The sequence below is a fragment of the Leuresthes tenuis genome, unplaced genomic scaffold, assembly GCF_036924035.1.
Source record: "Leuresthes tenuis unplaced genomic scaffold, fLeuTen1.0.hap1 SCAF_9, whole genome shotgun sequence".
Lineage (NCBI taxonomy): Eukaryota > Metazoa > Chordata > Actinopteri > Atheriniformes > Atherinopsidae > Leuresthes > Leuresthes tenuis.
The window spans coordinates 295,169-311,589 of NW_027325363.1; the positions used below are offsets into that span (position 1 = coordinate 295,169).

The 16,421-nt window shown below is 49.9% G+C and overlaps 2 protein-coding genes across 2 annotated transcripts; one reads left to right on the top strand and one right to left on the bottom strand.

Moving 5' to 3' along the window:
- Positions 1-1,583: 1,583 nt before the first annotated feature.
- eif2a (eukaryotic translation initiation factor 2A) lies at positions 1,584-10,917 on the bottom strand. The gene is made up of 16 exons (XM_072391815.1): positions 10,809-10,917; positions 9,534-9,603; positions 9,384-9,455; positions 9,184-9,302; positions 9,002-9,101; positions 8,848-8,930; positions 7,889-7,962; positions 7,269-7,413; positions 7,081-7,197; positions 6,850-7,006; positions 6,467-6,551; positions 5,059-5,391; positions 3,699-3,812; positions 2,501-2,614; positions 2,356-2,421; positions 1,584-2,040 (listed from the first exon to the last, which is right to left on the bottom strand). Exons 1-16 carry the CDS (start codon positions 10,834-10,836, stop codon positions 1,975-1,977), a joined length of 1,743 nt encoding a protein of 580 aa, XP_072247916.1. The 5' UTR covers positions 10,837-10,917; the 3' UTR covers positions 1,584-1,974.
- Positions 10,918-12,961: 2,044 nt separating this feature from the next.
- Positions 12,962-14,943, top strand: serp1 (stress-associated endoplasmic reticulum protein 1). Its single transcript, XM_072391835.1, has 3 exons — positions 12,962-13,179; positions 13,660-13,732; positions 14,160-14,943. The coding sequence occupies exons 1-3, from the start codon at positions 13,096-13,098 to the stop codon at positions 14,198-14,200; spliced, it is 198 nt and encodes a 65-aa protein (XP_072247936.1). The 5' UTR covers positions 12,962-13,095; the 3' UTR covers positions 14,201-14,943.
- The last annotated feature ends 1,478 nt before the right edge of the window (positions 14,944-16,421 follow it).

A 16,421-nucleotide genomic window follows, 5' to 3' on the forward strand; every position in this document is an offset into this window, starting at 1 on the left:
GGATCTGAAGGAGTGGGTCTGAAGGAGTGGGTCTGAAGGAGTGAATCTGAAGGAGTGGGTCTGAAGGAGTGGGTCTGAAGGAGTGGGTCTGAAGGAGTGGATCTGAAGGAGTGGGTCTGAAGGAGTGGGTCTGAAGGAGTGGGTCTGAAGGAGTGGGTCTGAAGGAGTGGATCTGAAGGAGTGGATCTGAAGGAGTGGATCTGAAGGAGTGGGTCTGAAGGAGTGGGTCTGAAGGAGTGGGTCTGAAGGAGTGGGTCTGAAGGAGTGGGTCTGAAGGAGTGGATCTGAAGGAGTGGGTCTGAAGGAGTGGGTCTGAAGGAGTGGGTCTGAAGGAGTGGGTCTGAAGGAGTGGGTCTGAAGGAGTGGGTCTGAAGGAGTGAATCTGAAGGAGTGAATCTGAAGGAGTGGGTCTGAAGGAGTGGGTCTGAAGGAGTGGGTCTGAAGGAGTGGATCTGAAGGAGTGGGTCTGAAGGAGTGGGTCTGAAGGAGTGGGTCTGAAGGAGTGGGTCTGAAGGAGTGGATCTGAAGGAGTGGATCTGAAGGAGTGGATCTGAAGGAGTGGGTCTGAAGGAGTGGGTCTGAAGGAGTGGGTCTGAAGGAGTGGGTCTGAAGGAGTGGGTCTGAAGGAGTGGATCTGAAGGAGTGAATCTGAAGGAGTGGATCTGAAGGAGTGGATCTGAAGGAGTGGATCTGAAGGAGTGGGTCTGAAGGAGTGGGTCTGAAGGAGTGGGTCTGAAGGAGTGGATCTGAAGGAGTGGATCTGAAGGAGTGGGTCTGAAGGAGTGGGTCTGAAGGAGTGGGTCTGAAGGAGTGGGTCTGAAGGAGTGGGTCTGAAGGAGTGGGTCTGAAGGAGTGGGTCTGAAGGAGTGGGTCTGAAGGAGTGGGTCTGAAGGAGTGGATCTGAAGGAGTGGATCTGAAGGAGTGAATCTGAAGGAGTGGGTCTGAAGGAGTGGGTCTGAAGGAGTGGATCTGAAGGAGTGGATCTGAAGGAGTGGGTCTGAAGGAGTGAATCTGAAGGAGTGGGTCTGAAGGAGTGGGTCTGAAGGAGTGGGTCTGAAGGAGTGGATCTGAAGGAGTGGGTCTGAAGGAGTGGGTCTGAAGGAGTGGGTCTGAAGGAGTGGATCTGAAGGAGTGGGTCTGAAGGAGTGGGTCTGAAGGAGTGGATCTGAAGGAGTGGATCTGAAGGAGTGGATCTGAAGGAGTGGATCTGAAGGAGTGGGTCTGAAGGAGTGGATCTGAAGGAGTGGATCTGAAGGAGTGGATCTGAAGGAGTGGGTCTGAAGGAGTGGGTCTGAAGGAGTGGGTCTGAAGGAGTGGCCTGGATATCCAGTAATTTCTGGTTCCTGGGGCCGTTGCTTCTCCAGGTGAGGACTGAAGCTTTAAACATAATCTGGTGCATGCTGGGTCTCCATAAAGGCCAAACACAGCTGTGGTCATGGTTCACATCCAACACTGGTGCATAAGGTGAGAAGCCCACCAGGCGTATCCAAGCCGAGCTCGGACCCCTGAGGGGAGATTTTCTGTTTGCTGCCGCAGTAAAAAACAAAGATTCTTTCAGACAGTAACAAGATGCGGGGGGGGGGGGGGGGGGGGGGCTTTATTTGTGAACAGAACAGATGTTGCACAGCAACACGCTCCAGTGAGCACACATGCACGCACACATGCACACACACATGCACGCACACAGGTCCAATGAAATAAAGGGCCAGTCCAACATTTTGCTCAATCCTCAAAATGCTGCACTGTCCCTTTAAGAGTTTCTTCTTCTGTGATCTGCCTCACTTCCTGTCACCTCAGCTGCTGTCTGCGTGTCCCAGACTGCCCCTGGACACCCTCCAGGGGAGGCAGAAAGGCTGGAAGCAGTCGGAGAGAAACCAAGAAAATTGTCCAACCACCTGCACAATAAGCCCCGCCCCTCACAGCTCATTTCCACTCTGCTGCCCCTCAGGTGTGGGCGTGGCCTGTGGCTCCTCCTACTGCCCCACCTGCAGCTCCTGCAGCTCCTTCAGCAGCTGCTCCTCCTTCTGGACCTTCTCCAGCTGCAGAGAAACAGAAACAGGTCACCACCCACCTGCAGCAGTAACCATGGAGACCCCCTCACAGGTACAGGGGGTCATGTGGTAGCTGCACCCCTTGAAGGGTTAAGTTAAGTGAACTCTGCTGTTTTCTACAGTCGTTCCTCTTCTTTCCCAGGAGGAAACCTCAGATTCCTTAAACTGTGCTGCGTCTTTTTTAAGCCTAAAGTGTGTCTGTGAGTTTCGGATTATTGGATGCCGTCACCTGCAGGTAAAGGCTGTACAGGTGTGCTGCTGCATGACGGATTCCTGGTGGAAACGGCTCTCAGTTGAACTCACCTGGTTCTTCTGCAGCACTTTTCCAGAAACCTGCTGCTCCTTCAGCTCCTCGATGGCCTTCAGTTTCTGAAACACACACACGCCACTGAGCCTCCAGCCAATCACAGCACAGCGAGTTTCAACCTGCAGCCGTCCTGCTCCTCACCTTCTTTAAGTTCTTGATCTTCTTATCGGTCTCTGGGTCTCCGCTGCTCGTCTCTGATTGGTTGTTGCTAATGGGGGCGGGATCAGATAGAGGTCCAGGTCCAGGTTGATTCTCCTGCAGAAATAAAAAAAGCTACGTTTGTCAGACCTTCTTCTATCTGGAGTCCATCGTTCTACAGAGAGAAAGATTAGAGAAAGAAAGTGGAAAACATTCAGGACAGCTGTCAATCTTCCCAGGAGTGGACGTCCCAGCAAGTTCACCCCAAGGTGAAGAAGCCCAGAGCTACATCTCAGACTCTACAGGCCTCAGTTAGCATGCTAAAGGTTAAAGGTCACCCCAAGGTGAAGAAGCCCAGAGCTACATCTCAGACTCTACAGGCCTCAGTTAGCATGCTAAAGGTTAAAGGTCACCCCAAGGTGAAGAAGCCCAGAGCTACATCTCAGACTCTACAGGCCTCAGTTAGCATGCTAAAGGTTAAAGGTCACCCCAAGGTGAAAAAGCCCAGAGCTACATCTCAGACTCTACAGGCCTCAGTTAGCATGCTAAAGGTTAAAGGTCACCCCAAGGTGAAGAAGCCCAGAGCTACATCTCAGACTCTACAGGCCTCAGTTAGCATGTTAAAGGTTAAAGGTCACCCCAAGGAGAAAAAGCCCAGAGCTACATCTCAGACTCTACAGGCCTCAGTTAGCATGTTAAAGGTTAAAGGTCATACATCTCAGACTCTACAGGCCTCAGTTAGCATGCTAAAGGTTAAAGGTCACCCCAAGGTGAAAAAGCCCAGAGCTACATCTCAGACTCTACAGGCCTCAGTTAGCATGTTAAAGGTTAAAGGTCATACATCTCAGACTCTACAGGCCTCAGTTAGCATGCTAAAGGTTAAAGGTCACCCCAAGGTGAAAAAGCCCAGAGCTACATCTCAGACTCTACAGGCCTCAGTTAGCATGCTAAAGGTTAAAGGTCACCCCAAGGTGAAAAAGCCCAGAGCTACATCTCAGACTCTACAGGCCTCAGTTAGCATGCTAAAGGTTAAAGGTCACCCCAAGGTGAAAAAGCCCAGAGCTACATCTCAGACTCCACAGGCCTCAGTTAGCATGTTAAAGGTGCTAACTGTCCTGTGCTAACTATCCTGTAGCTATGGATCCTTTGCTCCATAAGTAATGACACCTCGGTTGGACGCTGGTCCCGTTCAGGCTGTTACCTGCTTGGCTGCTTTCTTTGCTTCTCGCTTCCTCTGATTCTTCAGCGCAGACTTGGAGACGTTCTTCTCTCCTGAGAGTCCTGAGCGGAGGTCCTGGGGAGGCTCGTCCTCGTGCTGCCAGACACAGGCAGACAGTTACAGCAGGAGGTTATGCCCCCGATAACCTGACAACCCCCACCTCATGAAACCTTCTGCTGCAGAACTCACAGGAAACTGAAATACAGACGTTCTCAGTTTGCTGTTTTCCCCTCCCCTTCTATAAGAGTCCCTCCCCCTCCTATGTGCCCCTCCCCTTCCATATGTGCCCCTCCCCTTCTATAAGAGTCCCTCCCCTTCCATATGTGCCCCTCCCATTCCATATGTGCCCCTCCCCTTCTATAAGAGTCCCTCCCCCTCCTATGTGCCCCTCCCCTTCCATATGTGCCCCTCCCCTTCTATAAGAGTCCCTCCCCCTCCTATGTGCCCCTCCCCTTCCATATGTGCCCCTCCCCTTCTATAAGAGTCCCTCCCCTTCCATATGTGCCCCTCCCCTTCTATAAGAGTCCCTCCCCCTCCTATGTGCCCCTCCCCTTCCATATATGCCCCTCCCCTTCTATAAGAGTCCCTCCCCCTTCCATATGTGCCCCTCCCCTTCTATAAGAGTCCCTCCCCCTCCTATGTGCCCCTCCCCTTCCATATATGCCCCTCCACCTTCTTTATGTGCCCCTCCCCTTCCATAGGTGCCCCTCCCCTTCCATAGGTGCCCCTCCACCTTCTTTATGTGCCCCTCCCCTTCCATAGGTGCCCCTCCCCTTCCATAGGTGCCCCTCCCCCTCCATAGGTGCCCCTCCCCTTCCATATGTGCCCCTCCCCTTCTATAAGAGTCCCTCCCCTTCCATATGTGCCCCTCCCCTTCCATATGTGCCCCTCCCCTTCTATAAGAGTCCCTCCCCTTCCATATGTGCCCCTCCCCTTCTATAAGAGTCCCTCCCCTTCCATATGTGCCCCTCCCCTTCTATAAGAGTCCCTCCCCTTCCATATGTGCCCCTCCCCTTCTATAAGAGTCCCTCCCCTTCCATATGTGCCCCTCCCCTTCTATAAGAGTCCCTCCCCTTCCATATGTGCCCCTCCCCCTTCCATATGTGCCCCTCCCCTTCCATATGTGCCCCTCCCCTTCTATAAGAGTCCCTCCCCTTCCATATGTGCCCCTCCCCCTCCTATGTGCCCCTCCCCTTCCATATATGCCCCTCCCCCTTCTTTATGTGCCCCTCCCCTTCCATATATGCCCCTCCCCCTTCTTTATATGCCCCTCCCTTCCATAGGCGCCCCTCCCCCTCCTATGTGCCCCCCCCCGCTGTCAGATCAGTGGTCGCTTCCTCACCAGTTTGGAGCTGGACGTGGCCGGCAGATGTCTCAGCGCAGGTGGGCGGTACGCCTGTGTGGGTGGAGCCTGTGTGGTTCCCAGCTCGCTGGGCGCCGCCTGGTACTTGACGCCCCTCTCTGGGAAGCTGCCGTCAGGGAAGGGCTGCCATCGGACCTCCCACAGCTCCGAGCCGGCCGCCACGTCCACTTTGTGCAGCACCGACCCAGTGTAGTGCCAAATCTTGTAGCCATTACTGACACGCAGACGAGGGGAACAGGTCGCCGTGACAATGTGCTCGCCATCAGGACTCCAGGAGAAATGTGTGGCGTCCGGAGCCTGAGGTTTGGACACCTGAGGAAAAGAAGTGTGTTGAAGAAGGAGGAAATTCAGTTTGGATCAGCTGGAGGAGAGGTCTCATTATAAAAAACATACTAATGGGTGAATGATGAGGGTTTGACTTCACTCAGTGTCTCCACCCACAACGTGTAGGAGCAGGTGTGAATAGATGCTGACACATGCTAACAGATGCTGACACATGCTAACAGATGCTGACACATGCTAACAGATGCTACCACATCCTGACACATGCTGACAGATGCTGACACATGCTAACAGATGCTACCACATCCTGACACATGCTGACAGATGCTGACACATGCTAACAGATGCTACCACATGCTGACAGATGCTACCACATGCTGACAGATGCTACCACATCCTGACACATGCTGACAGATGCTGACAGATGCTAACAGATGCTACCACATGCTGACAGATGCTACCACATGCTAACACATGCTGACAGATGCTGACACATGCTGACAGATGGTAACACATGCTAACAGATGCTACCACATCCTGACACATGCTAACACATGCTGACAGATGCTACCACATCCTGACACATGCTGACAGATGCTGACAGATGCTAACAGATGCTACCACATGCTGACAGATGCTACCACATGCTAACACATGCTGACAGATGCTGACACATGCTGACAGATGGTAACACATGCTAACAGATGCTACCACATCCTGACACATGCTAACACATGCTGACAGATGCTACCACATGCTAACACATGCTAACACATGCTGACACATGCTAACAGATGCTAACACATGCTAACAGATGCTACCACATGCTGACAGATGCTAACACATCTCTCCATTTGCTTCGTGTGAATGTCTGTTGTTTTTCTTCCTCGAGATTTTTCTCCTGTTACAACTTCTCCCTTCCATTGAATCATAAACAGTAGAAACTAAACCCCCCCCCCCCCCCCCCCCCTTATTCACTTTTAACCATCGATGGAAATGTGTCGGATTCAAAAAACTAATTTGAGTCTTTTTAAAAGACCATTTCAGATTTTCTTGGTCGGTCAAACCAAACCCGACTGCCTGAGTTTGTGCTGCCGATGGTCACCTGTTTGTACTTCTTCACGTCCCACACCTCCATCTGCCCCCGCAGGTTCCCGAATCCGGCCAGGACCAGGATGTGTCCCTGAGGGCTGAGACCAGGAGAGACAGATTATACTGCAGCACAGACGTAGTTTTAAAGTAGTGGCACTGAAATATTCGGCTGCAGGAAGGCAGCTTTGAACTAATAAATGAAGCCAGTTTGTGTTTTGATCACGTTGATGTTGGACCTCCTTTGGTTCTATAGATGTTGGTGGTGTTTGGACACCTGACGGTGCGCTACACATGCTCGTGTAGCTAATGCTAAGGTGTAGCTAACAGCTAATGCAGGATGAACCGACACCTGATGGAGACAGTGAGCCGCCACCGAGCGGCCTGCTGAGCTCTCACCTGTAGTAGGCTGCGTTTCGGGGCCCCGTCCCAAAGTCAAACACCGGGTCACACTTGAGGTTGAAGACGGTGGCTTTGGCCGGCATGAAGCCGTACACCACGCAGAACTCTGTGGAGTTGGGGCTCCACACCACGTCGTAGATCGGGCCGTTCTTCGCTGTTTCACAATGAAAAGTGGCGGTCAGACTTCTGCTCTTAAGGTAATTTACTCTCTGAACGCTGCGCACTCACCCAGCTGAACCAGGGCCGTCTCTCCGCTCACAGCCAGGTAATGCAGCGTCTGCTGTCCGTAGTACGAAGCTCCCGTTTTATCCACCTCGGTGCTCGCCGTGACCAGGACCGCGGACGCTGAGGAACAAAAGCACAGCTGACCATCAGGCTGTCGGAGCTGCTCAGACTGCACAGAGCCGGACTCACACCTTTCCTGTTCCACTGCATGCTGACTTTATCCGCCTTGAAGAAGCTCTTGTTGGCGAGCGCCGAGGTCGGGCCTCCAAGAACCGGGTACTGATACAGCCGCACGAATGACGGCGCTCCCTTGGTGCCGGGGACGTAGACGGCAACCTAAAGAGGACAGATGAGTTGAACAGTCTGGACAGCGGGACCGGGACCTACCGGACCTGCCGGACCTGCCGGACCTGCCGGACCTGCAGGACCTGCCGGACCTGCAGGACCTGCAGGATCTGCCGGACCTGCCGGACCTGCCGGACCTGCCGGACCTGCCGGACCTGCCGGACCTGCCGGACCTGCAGGACCTGCCGGACCTGCCGGACCTGCAGGACCTGCCGGACCTGCAGGACCTGCAGGATCTGCCGGACCTGCCGGACCTGCCGGACCTGCCGGACCTGCAGGACCTGCAGGACCTACCGGACCTACCGGACCTACCGGACCTGCCGGACCTGCAGGACCTGCCGGACCTGCCGGACCTGCAGGACCTGCCGGACCTACCGGACCTGCCGGACCTACCGGACCTGCCGGACCTGCAGGACCTACCGGACCTGCCGGACCTTCCGGACCTGCCGGACCTGCCCGTCCTCACCTTGCTGGGCGCAGCTCCAGGAGACAAGGCGAAGTCTGAGACTTTCTGCATGTGCAGCTTGTTGGCGATGGAGTCTAAAGGGAAAAACCCACAGCAGGCATGAGACAAAGCTTCAGACTGAGAGTCCCAGATGTCTGACGCCGCTCTTACAGTTTTAATAGAAAATATCTTCCAACTCTGCTTCTGTTCCTACTGGAGCTGAGAGAATCACGTGGAAAACCTTTCCATCGGAGCACGCCGTCTTTACCAGGTTACAGTGAAACGTTTGACCTCATGTGAGGGCAGAAAATTATGGTGTTACAGGTCTGGTAATTTAAAATAGCAGGTTTACTTAGAAGGCCGTCCCCATTGTGAGGTTATTAGAAAAGCAGGCCACCCTCCATTATCCCCATCAGTCACTCAGCTCATCTTGTTGCAGCCTTTGATGGTAAATCTCAGACTCTCTGTGCTCTCTGATGGTAAATCTCAGACTCTCTGTGCTCTCTGATGGAAATCAGACACAACAAACTGTTGTTTGAACTGTTCTTCAAAAGTGTCATAAAGGACAAAGTTCTACCTCTGCAGGTGTTCCACAGGGCTCTGTACCGGGACTCTTTACACTTTAAACCACCTCCTTGGGTCCGGTCGCCTCATTGCTTCTCATGTCACTGCTGCACAGATGATATCAAACTGTACCATTCCTACCTCTCAGAAATATCCACCTGGATGAAGGAACCTAACCCTAAGCCACCAACAACCCTACCCCCAGGTAACAAACCCCTACAGACGCTCCAGAACCCGGCGGAGTGGTCTGAATCAGATCCAGTCCCTGATGCTGCTTACAAAGAGACTCCTGGGTCTGCAGCAGCTGTCTGAATGAGTCCTAAAGGCTCAGGAACACCTTAACTCACACTCTGCTCTGCTCCACCTGTTCTTCTGCTTTGAACCGATTTAACACCGAACAAGGAAGCGATTCTTACTGAAGTCATTGTTCTCGTAGAAATGCAGCTCATTGTTGACGCTTCTCACACAGATCTTCTCATCTTCAGACCAGCTGGGACACCTGCAGACCGTCACATGTTAAAGTTGATCACCAATCAAGCAAAGTGTATCGGTGGGTTGTGATGGACTGACCAGGAGTCGACCTTCTTCTGGTACAGAGCTTTGATCAGATGGCCGCTCAGTGCCTCCCACAGCTGCAGGTTGGGTTCCCCCTGAGGACTGTCCTGAGTCTCTGTAACGACAGGATAACCATATCAGACTCGTCTGCCGCCCCCCCGGGCTCCCCTTACTCCTCCCAGACCAGCGGCTCTTACTGGTGTATGGCTGCCAGGTGACCAGGATGTTGTTGAGAGGAGACAACTCCAGCAGGGCGGTCTTTGGGAGGTCCAGGGTGGACACCACAGAGCCATCTTTGGATCTCACCACCGAGACACTGAAGGACAAACAGATGGTCAGACAGCCACGAGTCTGTCAATCAAAGCTGTTGGTAGGAAGCGGTGAATGAGAGACGAACCTGTGTCCGTTGCACCATGCGAACAGCGTCCCGTCTCTGCTGAAGGTGACGCACCTGCTGGGCCGAGCATCCCTGGAACACACACAGCAGAATGCTCCTGTGTTGGTGTGTTTGTGTGTTTGTGTACAGTGTGAGCTGCAGCTGAGTTACCTCTGGAGGGGGGAGGGTTGCTCACACTGGGGGGGGGTGCACAGCAGGGACGTCCCTTCTGATCCACGCACTGAAACACAGCAGGAGGACAGCTAAGGCAGCGAGTCAGAGTCCAATCTGAAGCAGACTAAAACTATCCGAACTGACTGAGCGCGCTCAGGAAGAGGGTCGGAACCGAGAATCCCCCCGACCACCGCTCCACACACCGCAAAACCAACAAGCCGAAGTCTGCAGCCGAACACCAGGACCAGGGGAAACCTCAGTGAGCCACTGAGACAGAGAACAGGTGAGGTCCAGCAACACTGTGAAACACGGCGGTGGAACCATTATGCTGTGGGACTCTGGAGCTGACACTGAGCTAACTGGATGAAGTTTGTTTGAGATGACGCTGCTCACATGAAGCTTTTAAAACATCGTCTTTGAGTTCAAAAGGACGGTGCTTCAAAGTTAAGAACGCCAATAGATTTTACTGAGCTTTGGTCAAACATCCAACCTGGAGTCTGATGGTAGAGTTTTTAATCAAAGTGCACCTCTCTGAGGCCATGGTGACTTCAGCAAATCCTAAATAAAATCCATGTTAAATTCACTGTAGGTGTGCGTTGTTAAATAACTCATCCACACATAAACAACATAGCCTAATCTAACCCCCCACGAAATTTCTGCTGCTCGAAGCAAAAACAATCGACAAAATCGCCTCAATTTAAACGACGCGTCACAGAAGACTGGCGCTGAGAGGAATTCGCTTTCAGTTGAGAATGCCGTTAAGAAAACGACTAATTTAATGAATCCATGTTTATCAGATGATGAGTTTGTCACGCGGAATAAAATGTACTGCAAATTCTGGCTGAAGAGATTTACTTTACACTTCGGCTCACATATACTGTCATTATCAGCCAACATCCGTGTGAAATTTTTGTTTGTATTAGCAGGAGCGTTTATCCCGGGACTGTCGCTCATACTATAACAGCAAACTTCAACCACATTATCTGTTTTAGAGAACAAATGTATGTGTATTTAGGCTATGCCGAATAAACCCACAAGTCTAAAGATTTCAAGAAAGTCTATACAAACATGCCTCCTAAGTAATTTAAATCAGAATAAGCTTAATAAGCTTAAAAACGGGGTTTGGCTGTATATTTAGTGCCCCGATGAGCGGAGGATTATTGGGGTCGGTGTGATTTCAGAGTGTAACTTTCTAACTTTTCCGTGTAAACAAGTAGAAAAAATAAACATACAAAACAACAGAAGAGTTTAGTAAAAACTGGAATTACCCACCTGCTAGCAACGGGATGGGAGGCGCCATGTTTATGTGTCGTGTGCCGGAAGAGGAACGCAGTTTGGCGGAAGTACGTCACATCCCGCGGAGGAGGCGGCCCGCTCTGTGCCACATCAGCATACAAACGATGACCAGCTTCAAACTGTTTGCTTAAAAACGGATGTAGCCGTTTGATTAAAGACTCGAACATAAACTTCATCAATTTTAACAAAAATAACTTGAACTGTGTTTAATAAAACAAAAAAGTAGTGTTTTTATAATTATGAATAGTTGCGTTAAAGTTAAAGCTGGGTCAAGTTGTCGGGAACACACAGAGGAGACTCCAACTTCCGTTTTAAAGAAAAAGACTCATCTGCAAATGTACCTGCCCTGTCAAACTGTCTGTGAGGTACTGACTCAGCCTCATACAGCAGTGTGTTTATTTGAAATAAAACAAGGTCTGAGGACATGAATGTCAGGTTAATGACTAACAGAACTCTGAGAGATATCCAATGGCCGATGTTTACAGTCCAGACAAACGTATGTTTATATAAAAAATAATAAAAATAACTAAATAAAAAAGTAACGTAATGATTTTAACATAAATAAACATTTAAACTGATCAAAACTTCAAATATATATAAAATAGTGAAGTGAAACGTTCACTTCACTTTGAAACAAAAGACACAAATTAGAAAGAAAAAAATATTACTGTGTTTAAGCTTTTTGACACACTAAAACAACTGTAAAATAAACTGAAAAATAATAACTTGTGTCTGACAATAAACGTGAGCTTTGAGGGAAACAATTATCTTTAAAAATCAAACATTCACTTAATTGAAAACTCATTTTCAGGTTCATCACAGTGAAAAGGGATCATTGATCAGTTAGTGACACAAAACAAGGTTCTGCAGCATTAGCTGAGTATAATCGGATTAAGTGTTAGGGATTATCTAACATAAATCATATTTACATAAATGATCAGATTGACTTGCTTCATATAGACACCTCACCTGGTCCGAGGGGTGGAGTAAACGCCTGATATTCACATCAAATGTGACACAGTTCTCTGTGATTGGAGCTCAAACCCTCGGGGTTCTGGAGACATGACGAGTTTCTGAGGAGTCGTGATAAGAGTGGTGAAACCAGACAGTTTTGATTTGAAAAGTCAGAGCTCTTTACTGCAAAAACATTTATAAAAACAAGAAAACAAAGATTTGTTACTTTAAAGAAGTCAAAGTATTGACCAAAAGAACAACATTTAACTTTAACGTTTAGCTTCTTTTTCAAAATCAATTTTCTGTCTCGTAGACCATCAGATATTTTTAAATGAGAGTGAGCAGACTAAAAACATTTTAAATGTTAAAAGAGATCTTCATTCATCCATTTTCTACACCCACTGCGAGGTGGTGTGGTGGTCCAGGGTCGCCTGTCCATCACAGGGCCACGCAGAGACAAGCGAGAACCCAGAGAACCCGGAGAGAACCCGGAGAGAACCCGGAGAACCCGGAGAACCCGGAGAACTGGAGAACCAGAGAGAACCCGGAGAACCGGAGAGAACCCGGAGAACCGGAGAACCAGAGAGAACCCGGAGAACCCACACATACACAGGAGAACATGCTGACTCCACACAGAAAGAACCAGCTGGGATTAGAACCAGGAACCCTCTGTGAGACGTTGCTAACCACCGTGCAGCCCCCAAATGAACCCAATTCTTCCAAATTAGTCCAATTCATACAGAGAACCAGAACCAGGGAGAAACCTCCATCAGAACCAGAACCAGGGAGAAACCTCCATCAGAACCAGGAAGAAACCTCCATCAGAACCAGAACCAGGAAGAAACCTCCATCAGAACCAGAACCAGGGAGAAACAACACTAAACATCTTCTCAGGATAATCAAAGACCTGATTCAGAAGATGTTCTGACATGAAGTTGACCTGGAGGAGGAAATGTGTCCAACAGAATTCTTCTGACAACATGAATCACTTCTCTGTTATTTAAATAAATTAAATTAAATTAAATTAAATGTATATTTCTAACGGCAGCCAACATATTTAACATTGAAGGAGCAAACCGGAAGTCTTGCTTTGGTAGTCAGTAGCTTCGCGCGGATGTTAATGTCCTCGAGGGGCGTGGCCATAGTGATGGGGGCGGAGCTCCAGCTTTTTGAGTACGTAGACAAACGATAACTCGTCCCAGTCCGAGAGGCAGCGGAGCACGGAGCGCGCGACGACTAAATAAACCGCTTGAAAACAAATTAAAGTGAATAAACAACAAGTAAAGAAGACCAAGAAGAAGAAGACAAGATGGTGGCCAAACAGAGGATCCGCATGGCGAACGAGAAGCACAGCAAGAACATCACGCAGCGGGGGAACGTCGCCAAGTCAACGGTGAGTTTAACAACGACATGGGACCCGAGTCCAGCCGCCCGAACCGAGTCAGAACAGGGCTCAGGCTGGACCGAGGTCAGACCCCAGCCCGGAGGTCTCGGACGGTTAATGTCTGCGATCAAAGAGGTTGATCAGTTCTGAGTTCACTGATGGATCAATACATCTGAGGGTGCTGTGATTACTGATCAATATGTGATCAGGATAATGAGCTCATGGATTCAGTGTTTTATATTTAATATCAAACTGTTGGTGTCCAATAAAATATAATCAATGATGACATCTGTTAATCAATTCTGAGTCAGAGCCGGCTGGTCATCAATAACAGATCAATAACAGAACTGATTTGTTGTCAATCAGAGATCAGACAGCAAGGAACAGGTATTGATAAAGTAAACTAAGAGGGAACCATCATAAAGTGATCAGAGGAATTACAGCTGGGCCGGTTTATTGATCAGAGTGTGATCAATACCTGTGTTTCAGAGGACCCTCACAGATGATAAAGGTGTGGGACCCTGGCTGCTGGCCCTCTTCATCTTTGTTGTCTGTGGCTCAGGTGAGTCTTCCTGTTTCCTCCATTAATGATCAGTTATTGATAACTTATTGATCAGTTTGTTGGAGATTTGCATGAAACTTCAGATAATTCATTATTTCATTTAAATTGAATAAAAATAGTTTTTTCCTCCTTTATAAAAACGTTTTCATCCTCAGTGGCCCCGCCCACATGCTGATGTCAGCAGGGGGCGGGGCTTGACCTCACGACCCCCAACATGAGGACACCTGGGCTCTCAGGTGTCTGAGCGCGCTCAGATGGGACCTGAGAGCCCAGAGCTGTTTGATCCTGATGGTCACGTGTGGCGGCAGCAGCGTTTCAGATCTTAACCGTTTAGAAATGTGGCGACGCGTCGCCAGACAGTCGGATGGAAACGCCACCTGATGTCCTGACTGTGTGACTCACCTGTTCGTGTGTCTGTTACCTGCAGCCATCTTCCAGATCATCCAGAGCATCCGGATGGGCATGTAGAGTGATGTCATCAGCAGGGGGCGGGGCCACGACAGCGACGGCGATGCTGGAGGAGCGCCAACATCGGCAGGCTGTCATGTTCTCATCCTATCCTGAAACGACCAAAACATTCCTGAACTCTGACAACCAACCAACTACCAAGCTCCGCCCACATAAACGCCCGGCTCAAAGACCCCCCCCACCACAACAAGCCACGCCCCCTCAGCCTGTTATCTGTGCTGACTCAGCGTGACCTCGGTGTGTCTGTGTCGGTTCACCCTGTGCCTTGCTCTGTTAGCTGAGCTGTAGCCCCGCCCCCTCTGGCGGGTCATAGTCCGACCCGCTCCTGTAAACTGTCCCAGCGGATCCTCACGGATCTACACAGGAAGTGACCTTTTGAATCAGAAGGTGGGAAGCTGCCGACAGGTGTGTCTGCACCGTGTGCAGCCGCACCTGAACATTCCCGAGTATTTTCCAGAGTGTTCCTGAACATTCCCGAGTGTTCCTGAACATTCCCGAGTGTTTTCCCGAGTGTTCCTGAACATTCCCGAGTGTTCCTGAACATTCCCGAGTGTTTTCCCGAGTGTTCCTGAACATTCCCAAGTGTTCCCGAGTGTTCCTGAACATTCCCGAGTGTTTTCCCGAGTGTTCCTGAACATTCCCGAGTGTTCCTGAACATTCCCGAGTGTTCCTGAACTTTCCCGAGTGTTCCTGAACTTTCCCGAGTGTTCCTGTTTGATTAATAAAGTTTCATTTGAACACCAGCACTGTCTGTGTCTCTGTTTGAGCTGCTGAGGAGGCCGACCGGCCCAAAGTGACGGGTTGGTTTCCTCCCGAGCTGGAAGTCCTGGTCGTGACCCGGTCCAGGAGGAGAACCCGGTGTTAAACTGTGTCCATCTGGCGCCTTTCAGCCTAAAGCATCCAAACCGATCTGATCTGGGTCTGAAGTTCTGTTGGAGTTAAGTCTGGTGGCTGAACTCTCAGCTGGGACCTGCGCTGTAATGATGGAAAGGTGTTAGCATCCCTAAAGGTGTTAGCATCCCTAAAGGTGTTATTATCCCTAAAAGTGTTAGCATCCCTAAAGGTGTTAGCATCCCTAAAGGTGTTAGCATCCCTAAAGGTGTTATTATCCCTAAAGGTATTAGCATCCCTAAAAGTGTTAGCATCCCTAAAAGTGTTAGCATCCCTAAAGGTGTTAGCATCCCTAAAGGTGTTAGCATCCCTAAAAGTGTTAGCATCCCTAAAGGTGTTAGCATCCCTAAAAGTGTTAGCATCCCTGAAGGTGTTAGCATCCCTAAAGGTGTTAGCATCCCTGCATTTGTAGCTGCTTGTGTCTGAAGAATGAAGCAGGCAGCCGGATTATGGCAGTGAGGTCATGTGACCATCAAACAGTAAATGAGGAGATGAGGTTTGGAGCTCCTTCCTCTCTGCAGCACTACAGATGGCCTGAATGTTTCTGAGACTCGGCCCAAACTGCACAGAACAACCCGACCTGCTGGGAGTTGGGTGAGCCTCAGTGTACGGTTCTGACTGGGATGGCTGGGAGCCCCCAGCACCACGCTGTTAGCTGAAGGTGGCCAGGTAAGGGAGGGATGTTAAAGTGTAACACCTGCCCTGTAGACCCGGTTCTGTAAAACCTTTATGAGGTCTCTGTGTGACTTTGATTATTCAAGTCCCTGAAGATCAATAAATGAATCGGATCAGTGATTGATACGGATCTGCTGCAGTTTCTGTGTTTGGCCACCAGGGGGAGGTGTTTGTTCATTAACAGCTTGTTTAACCCAGAACTCTGCCCACATCTCATCTCATTGGTCAGTTAGTGGTCCATGGGCGGGGCTTCTGAAATAACAAGGAGGTGGGCGGAGTCAGAAGGCAGAGGGTCAGGGTTCAGAGGAGCAGCTCAGCAGTGAGGAGTCTTCCTTCACGTCTGCTTTGACAACAAATAATGGAAACTTAATTTTCTTTGCTGTTTTCAGTTGTTTACAAGCTGGTTTGAGACAAAACGATCGATCAGCACAAAGGTAATCAATAAAACTCTGAGGTCCACAGAACCGACTGAGTCGGACCGACTGTTCAGAATCACGTGAAAAACTTAATCTGCTGAACAACAAAACAAATTTTACAGAAATCGGCAGTATTTCGGACATATGAAGCCGTTATTGATCTGTGGACTGATTGATTAGCTCTGTTCTTCTTCTGGTTCCTCGGTTTATTTCTTTAGAATCTTTAAGTGTTTTAAACA

What these genes read in the sequence shown, in the direction of transcription:
- serp1 (XM_072391835.1), top strand. Translation starts at nt 13,096, where the DNA reads ATGGTGGCCAAACAGAGGATCCGCATGGCGAACGAGAAGCACAGCAAG. An exon ending in GGAACGTCGCCAAGTCAACG is followed by an intron (nt 13,180 to 13,659) that starts GTGAGTTTAACA and finishes CCTGTGTTTCAG; the next exon opens with AGGACCCTCACAGATGATAA. An exon ending in CTTTGTTGTCTGTGGCTCAG is followed by an intron (nt 13,733 to 14,159) that starts GTGAGTCTTCCT and finishes TGTTACCTGCAG; the next exon opens with CCATCTTCCAGATCATCCAG.
- eif2a (XM_072391815.1), bottom strand. Translation starts at nt 10,836, where the DNA reads ATGGCGCCTCCCATCCCGTTGCTAGCAG. An exon ending in CAACCCTCCCCCCTCCAGAG is followed by an intron (nt 9,456 to 9,533) that starts GTAACTCAGCTG and finishes TGTGTGTTCCAG; the next exon opens with GGATGCTCGGCCCAGCAGGT. An exon ending in CGAAACGCAGCCTACTACAG is followed by an intron (nt 6,552 to 6,849) that starts GTGAGAGCTCAG and finishes TCCTGGTCTCAG; the next exon opens with CCCTCAGGGACACATCCTGG.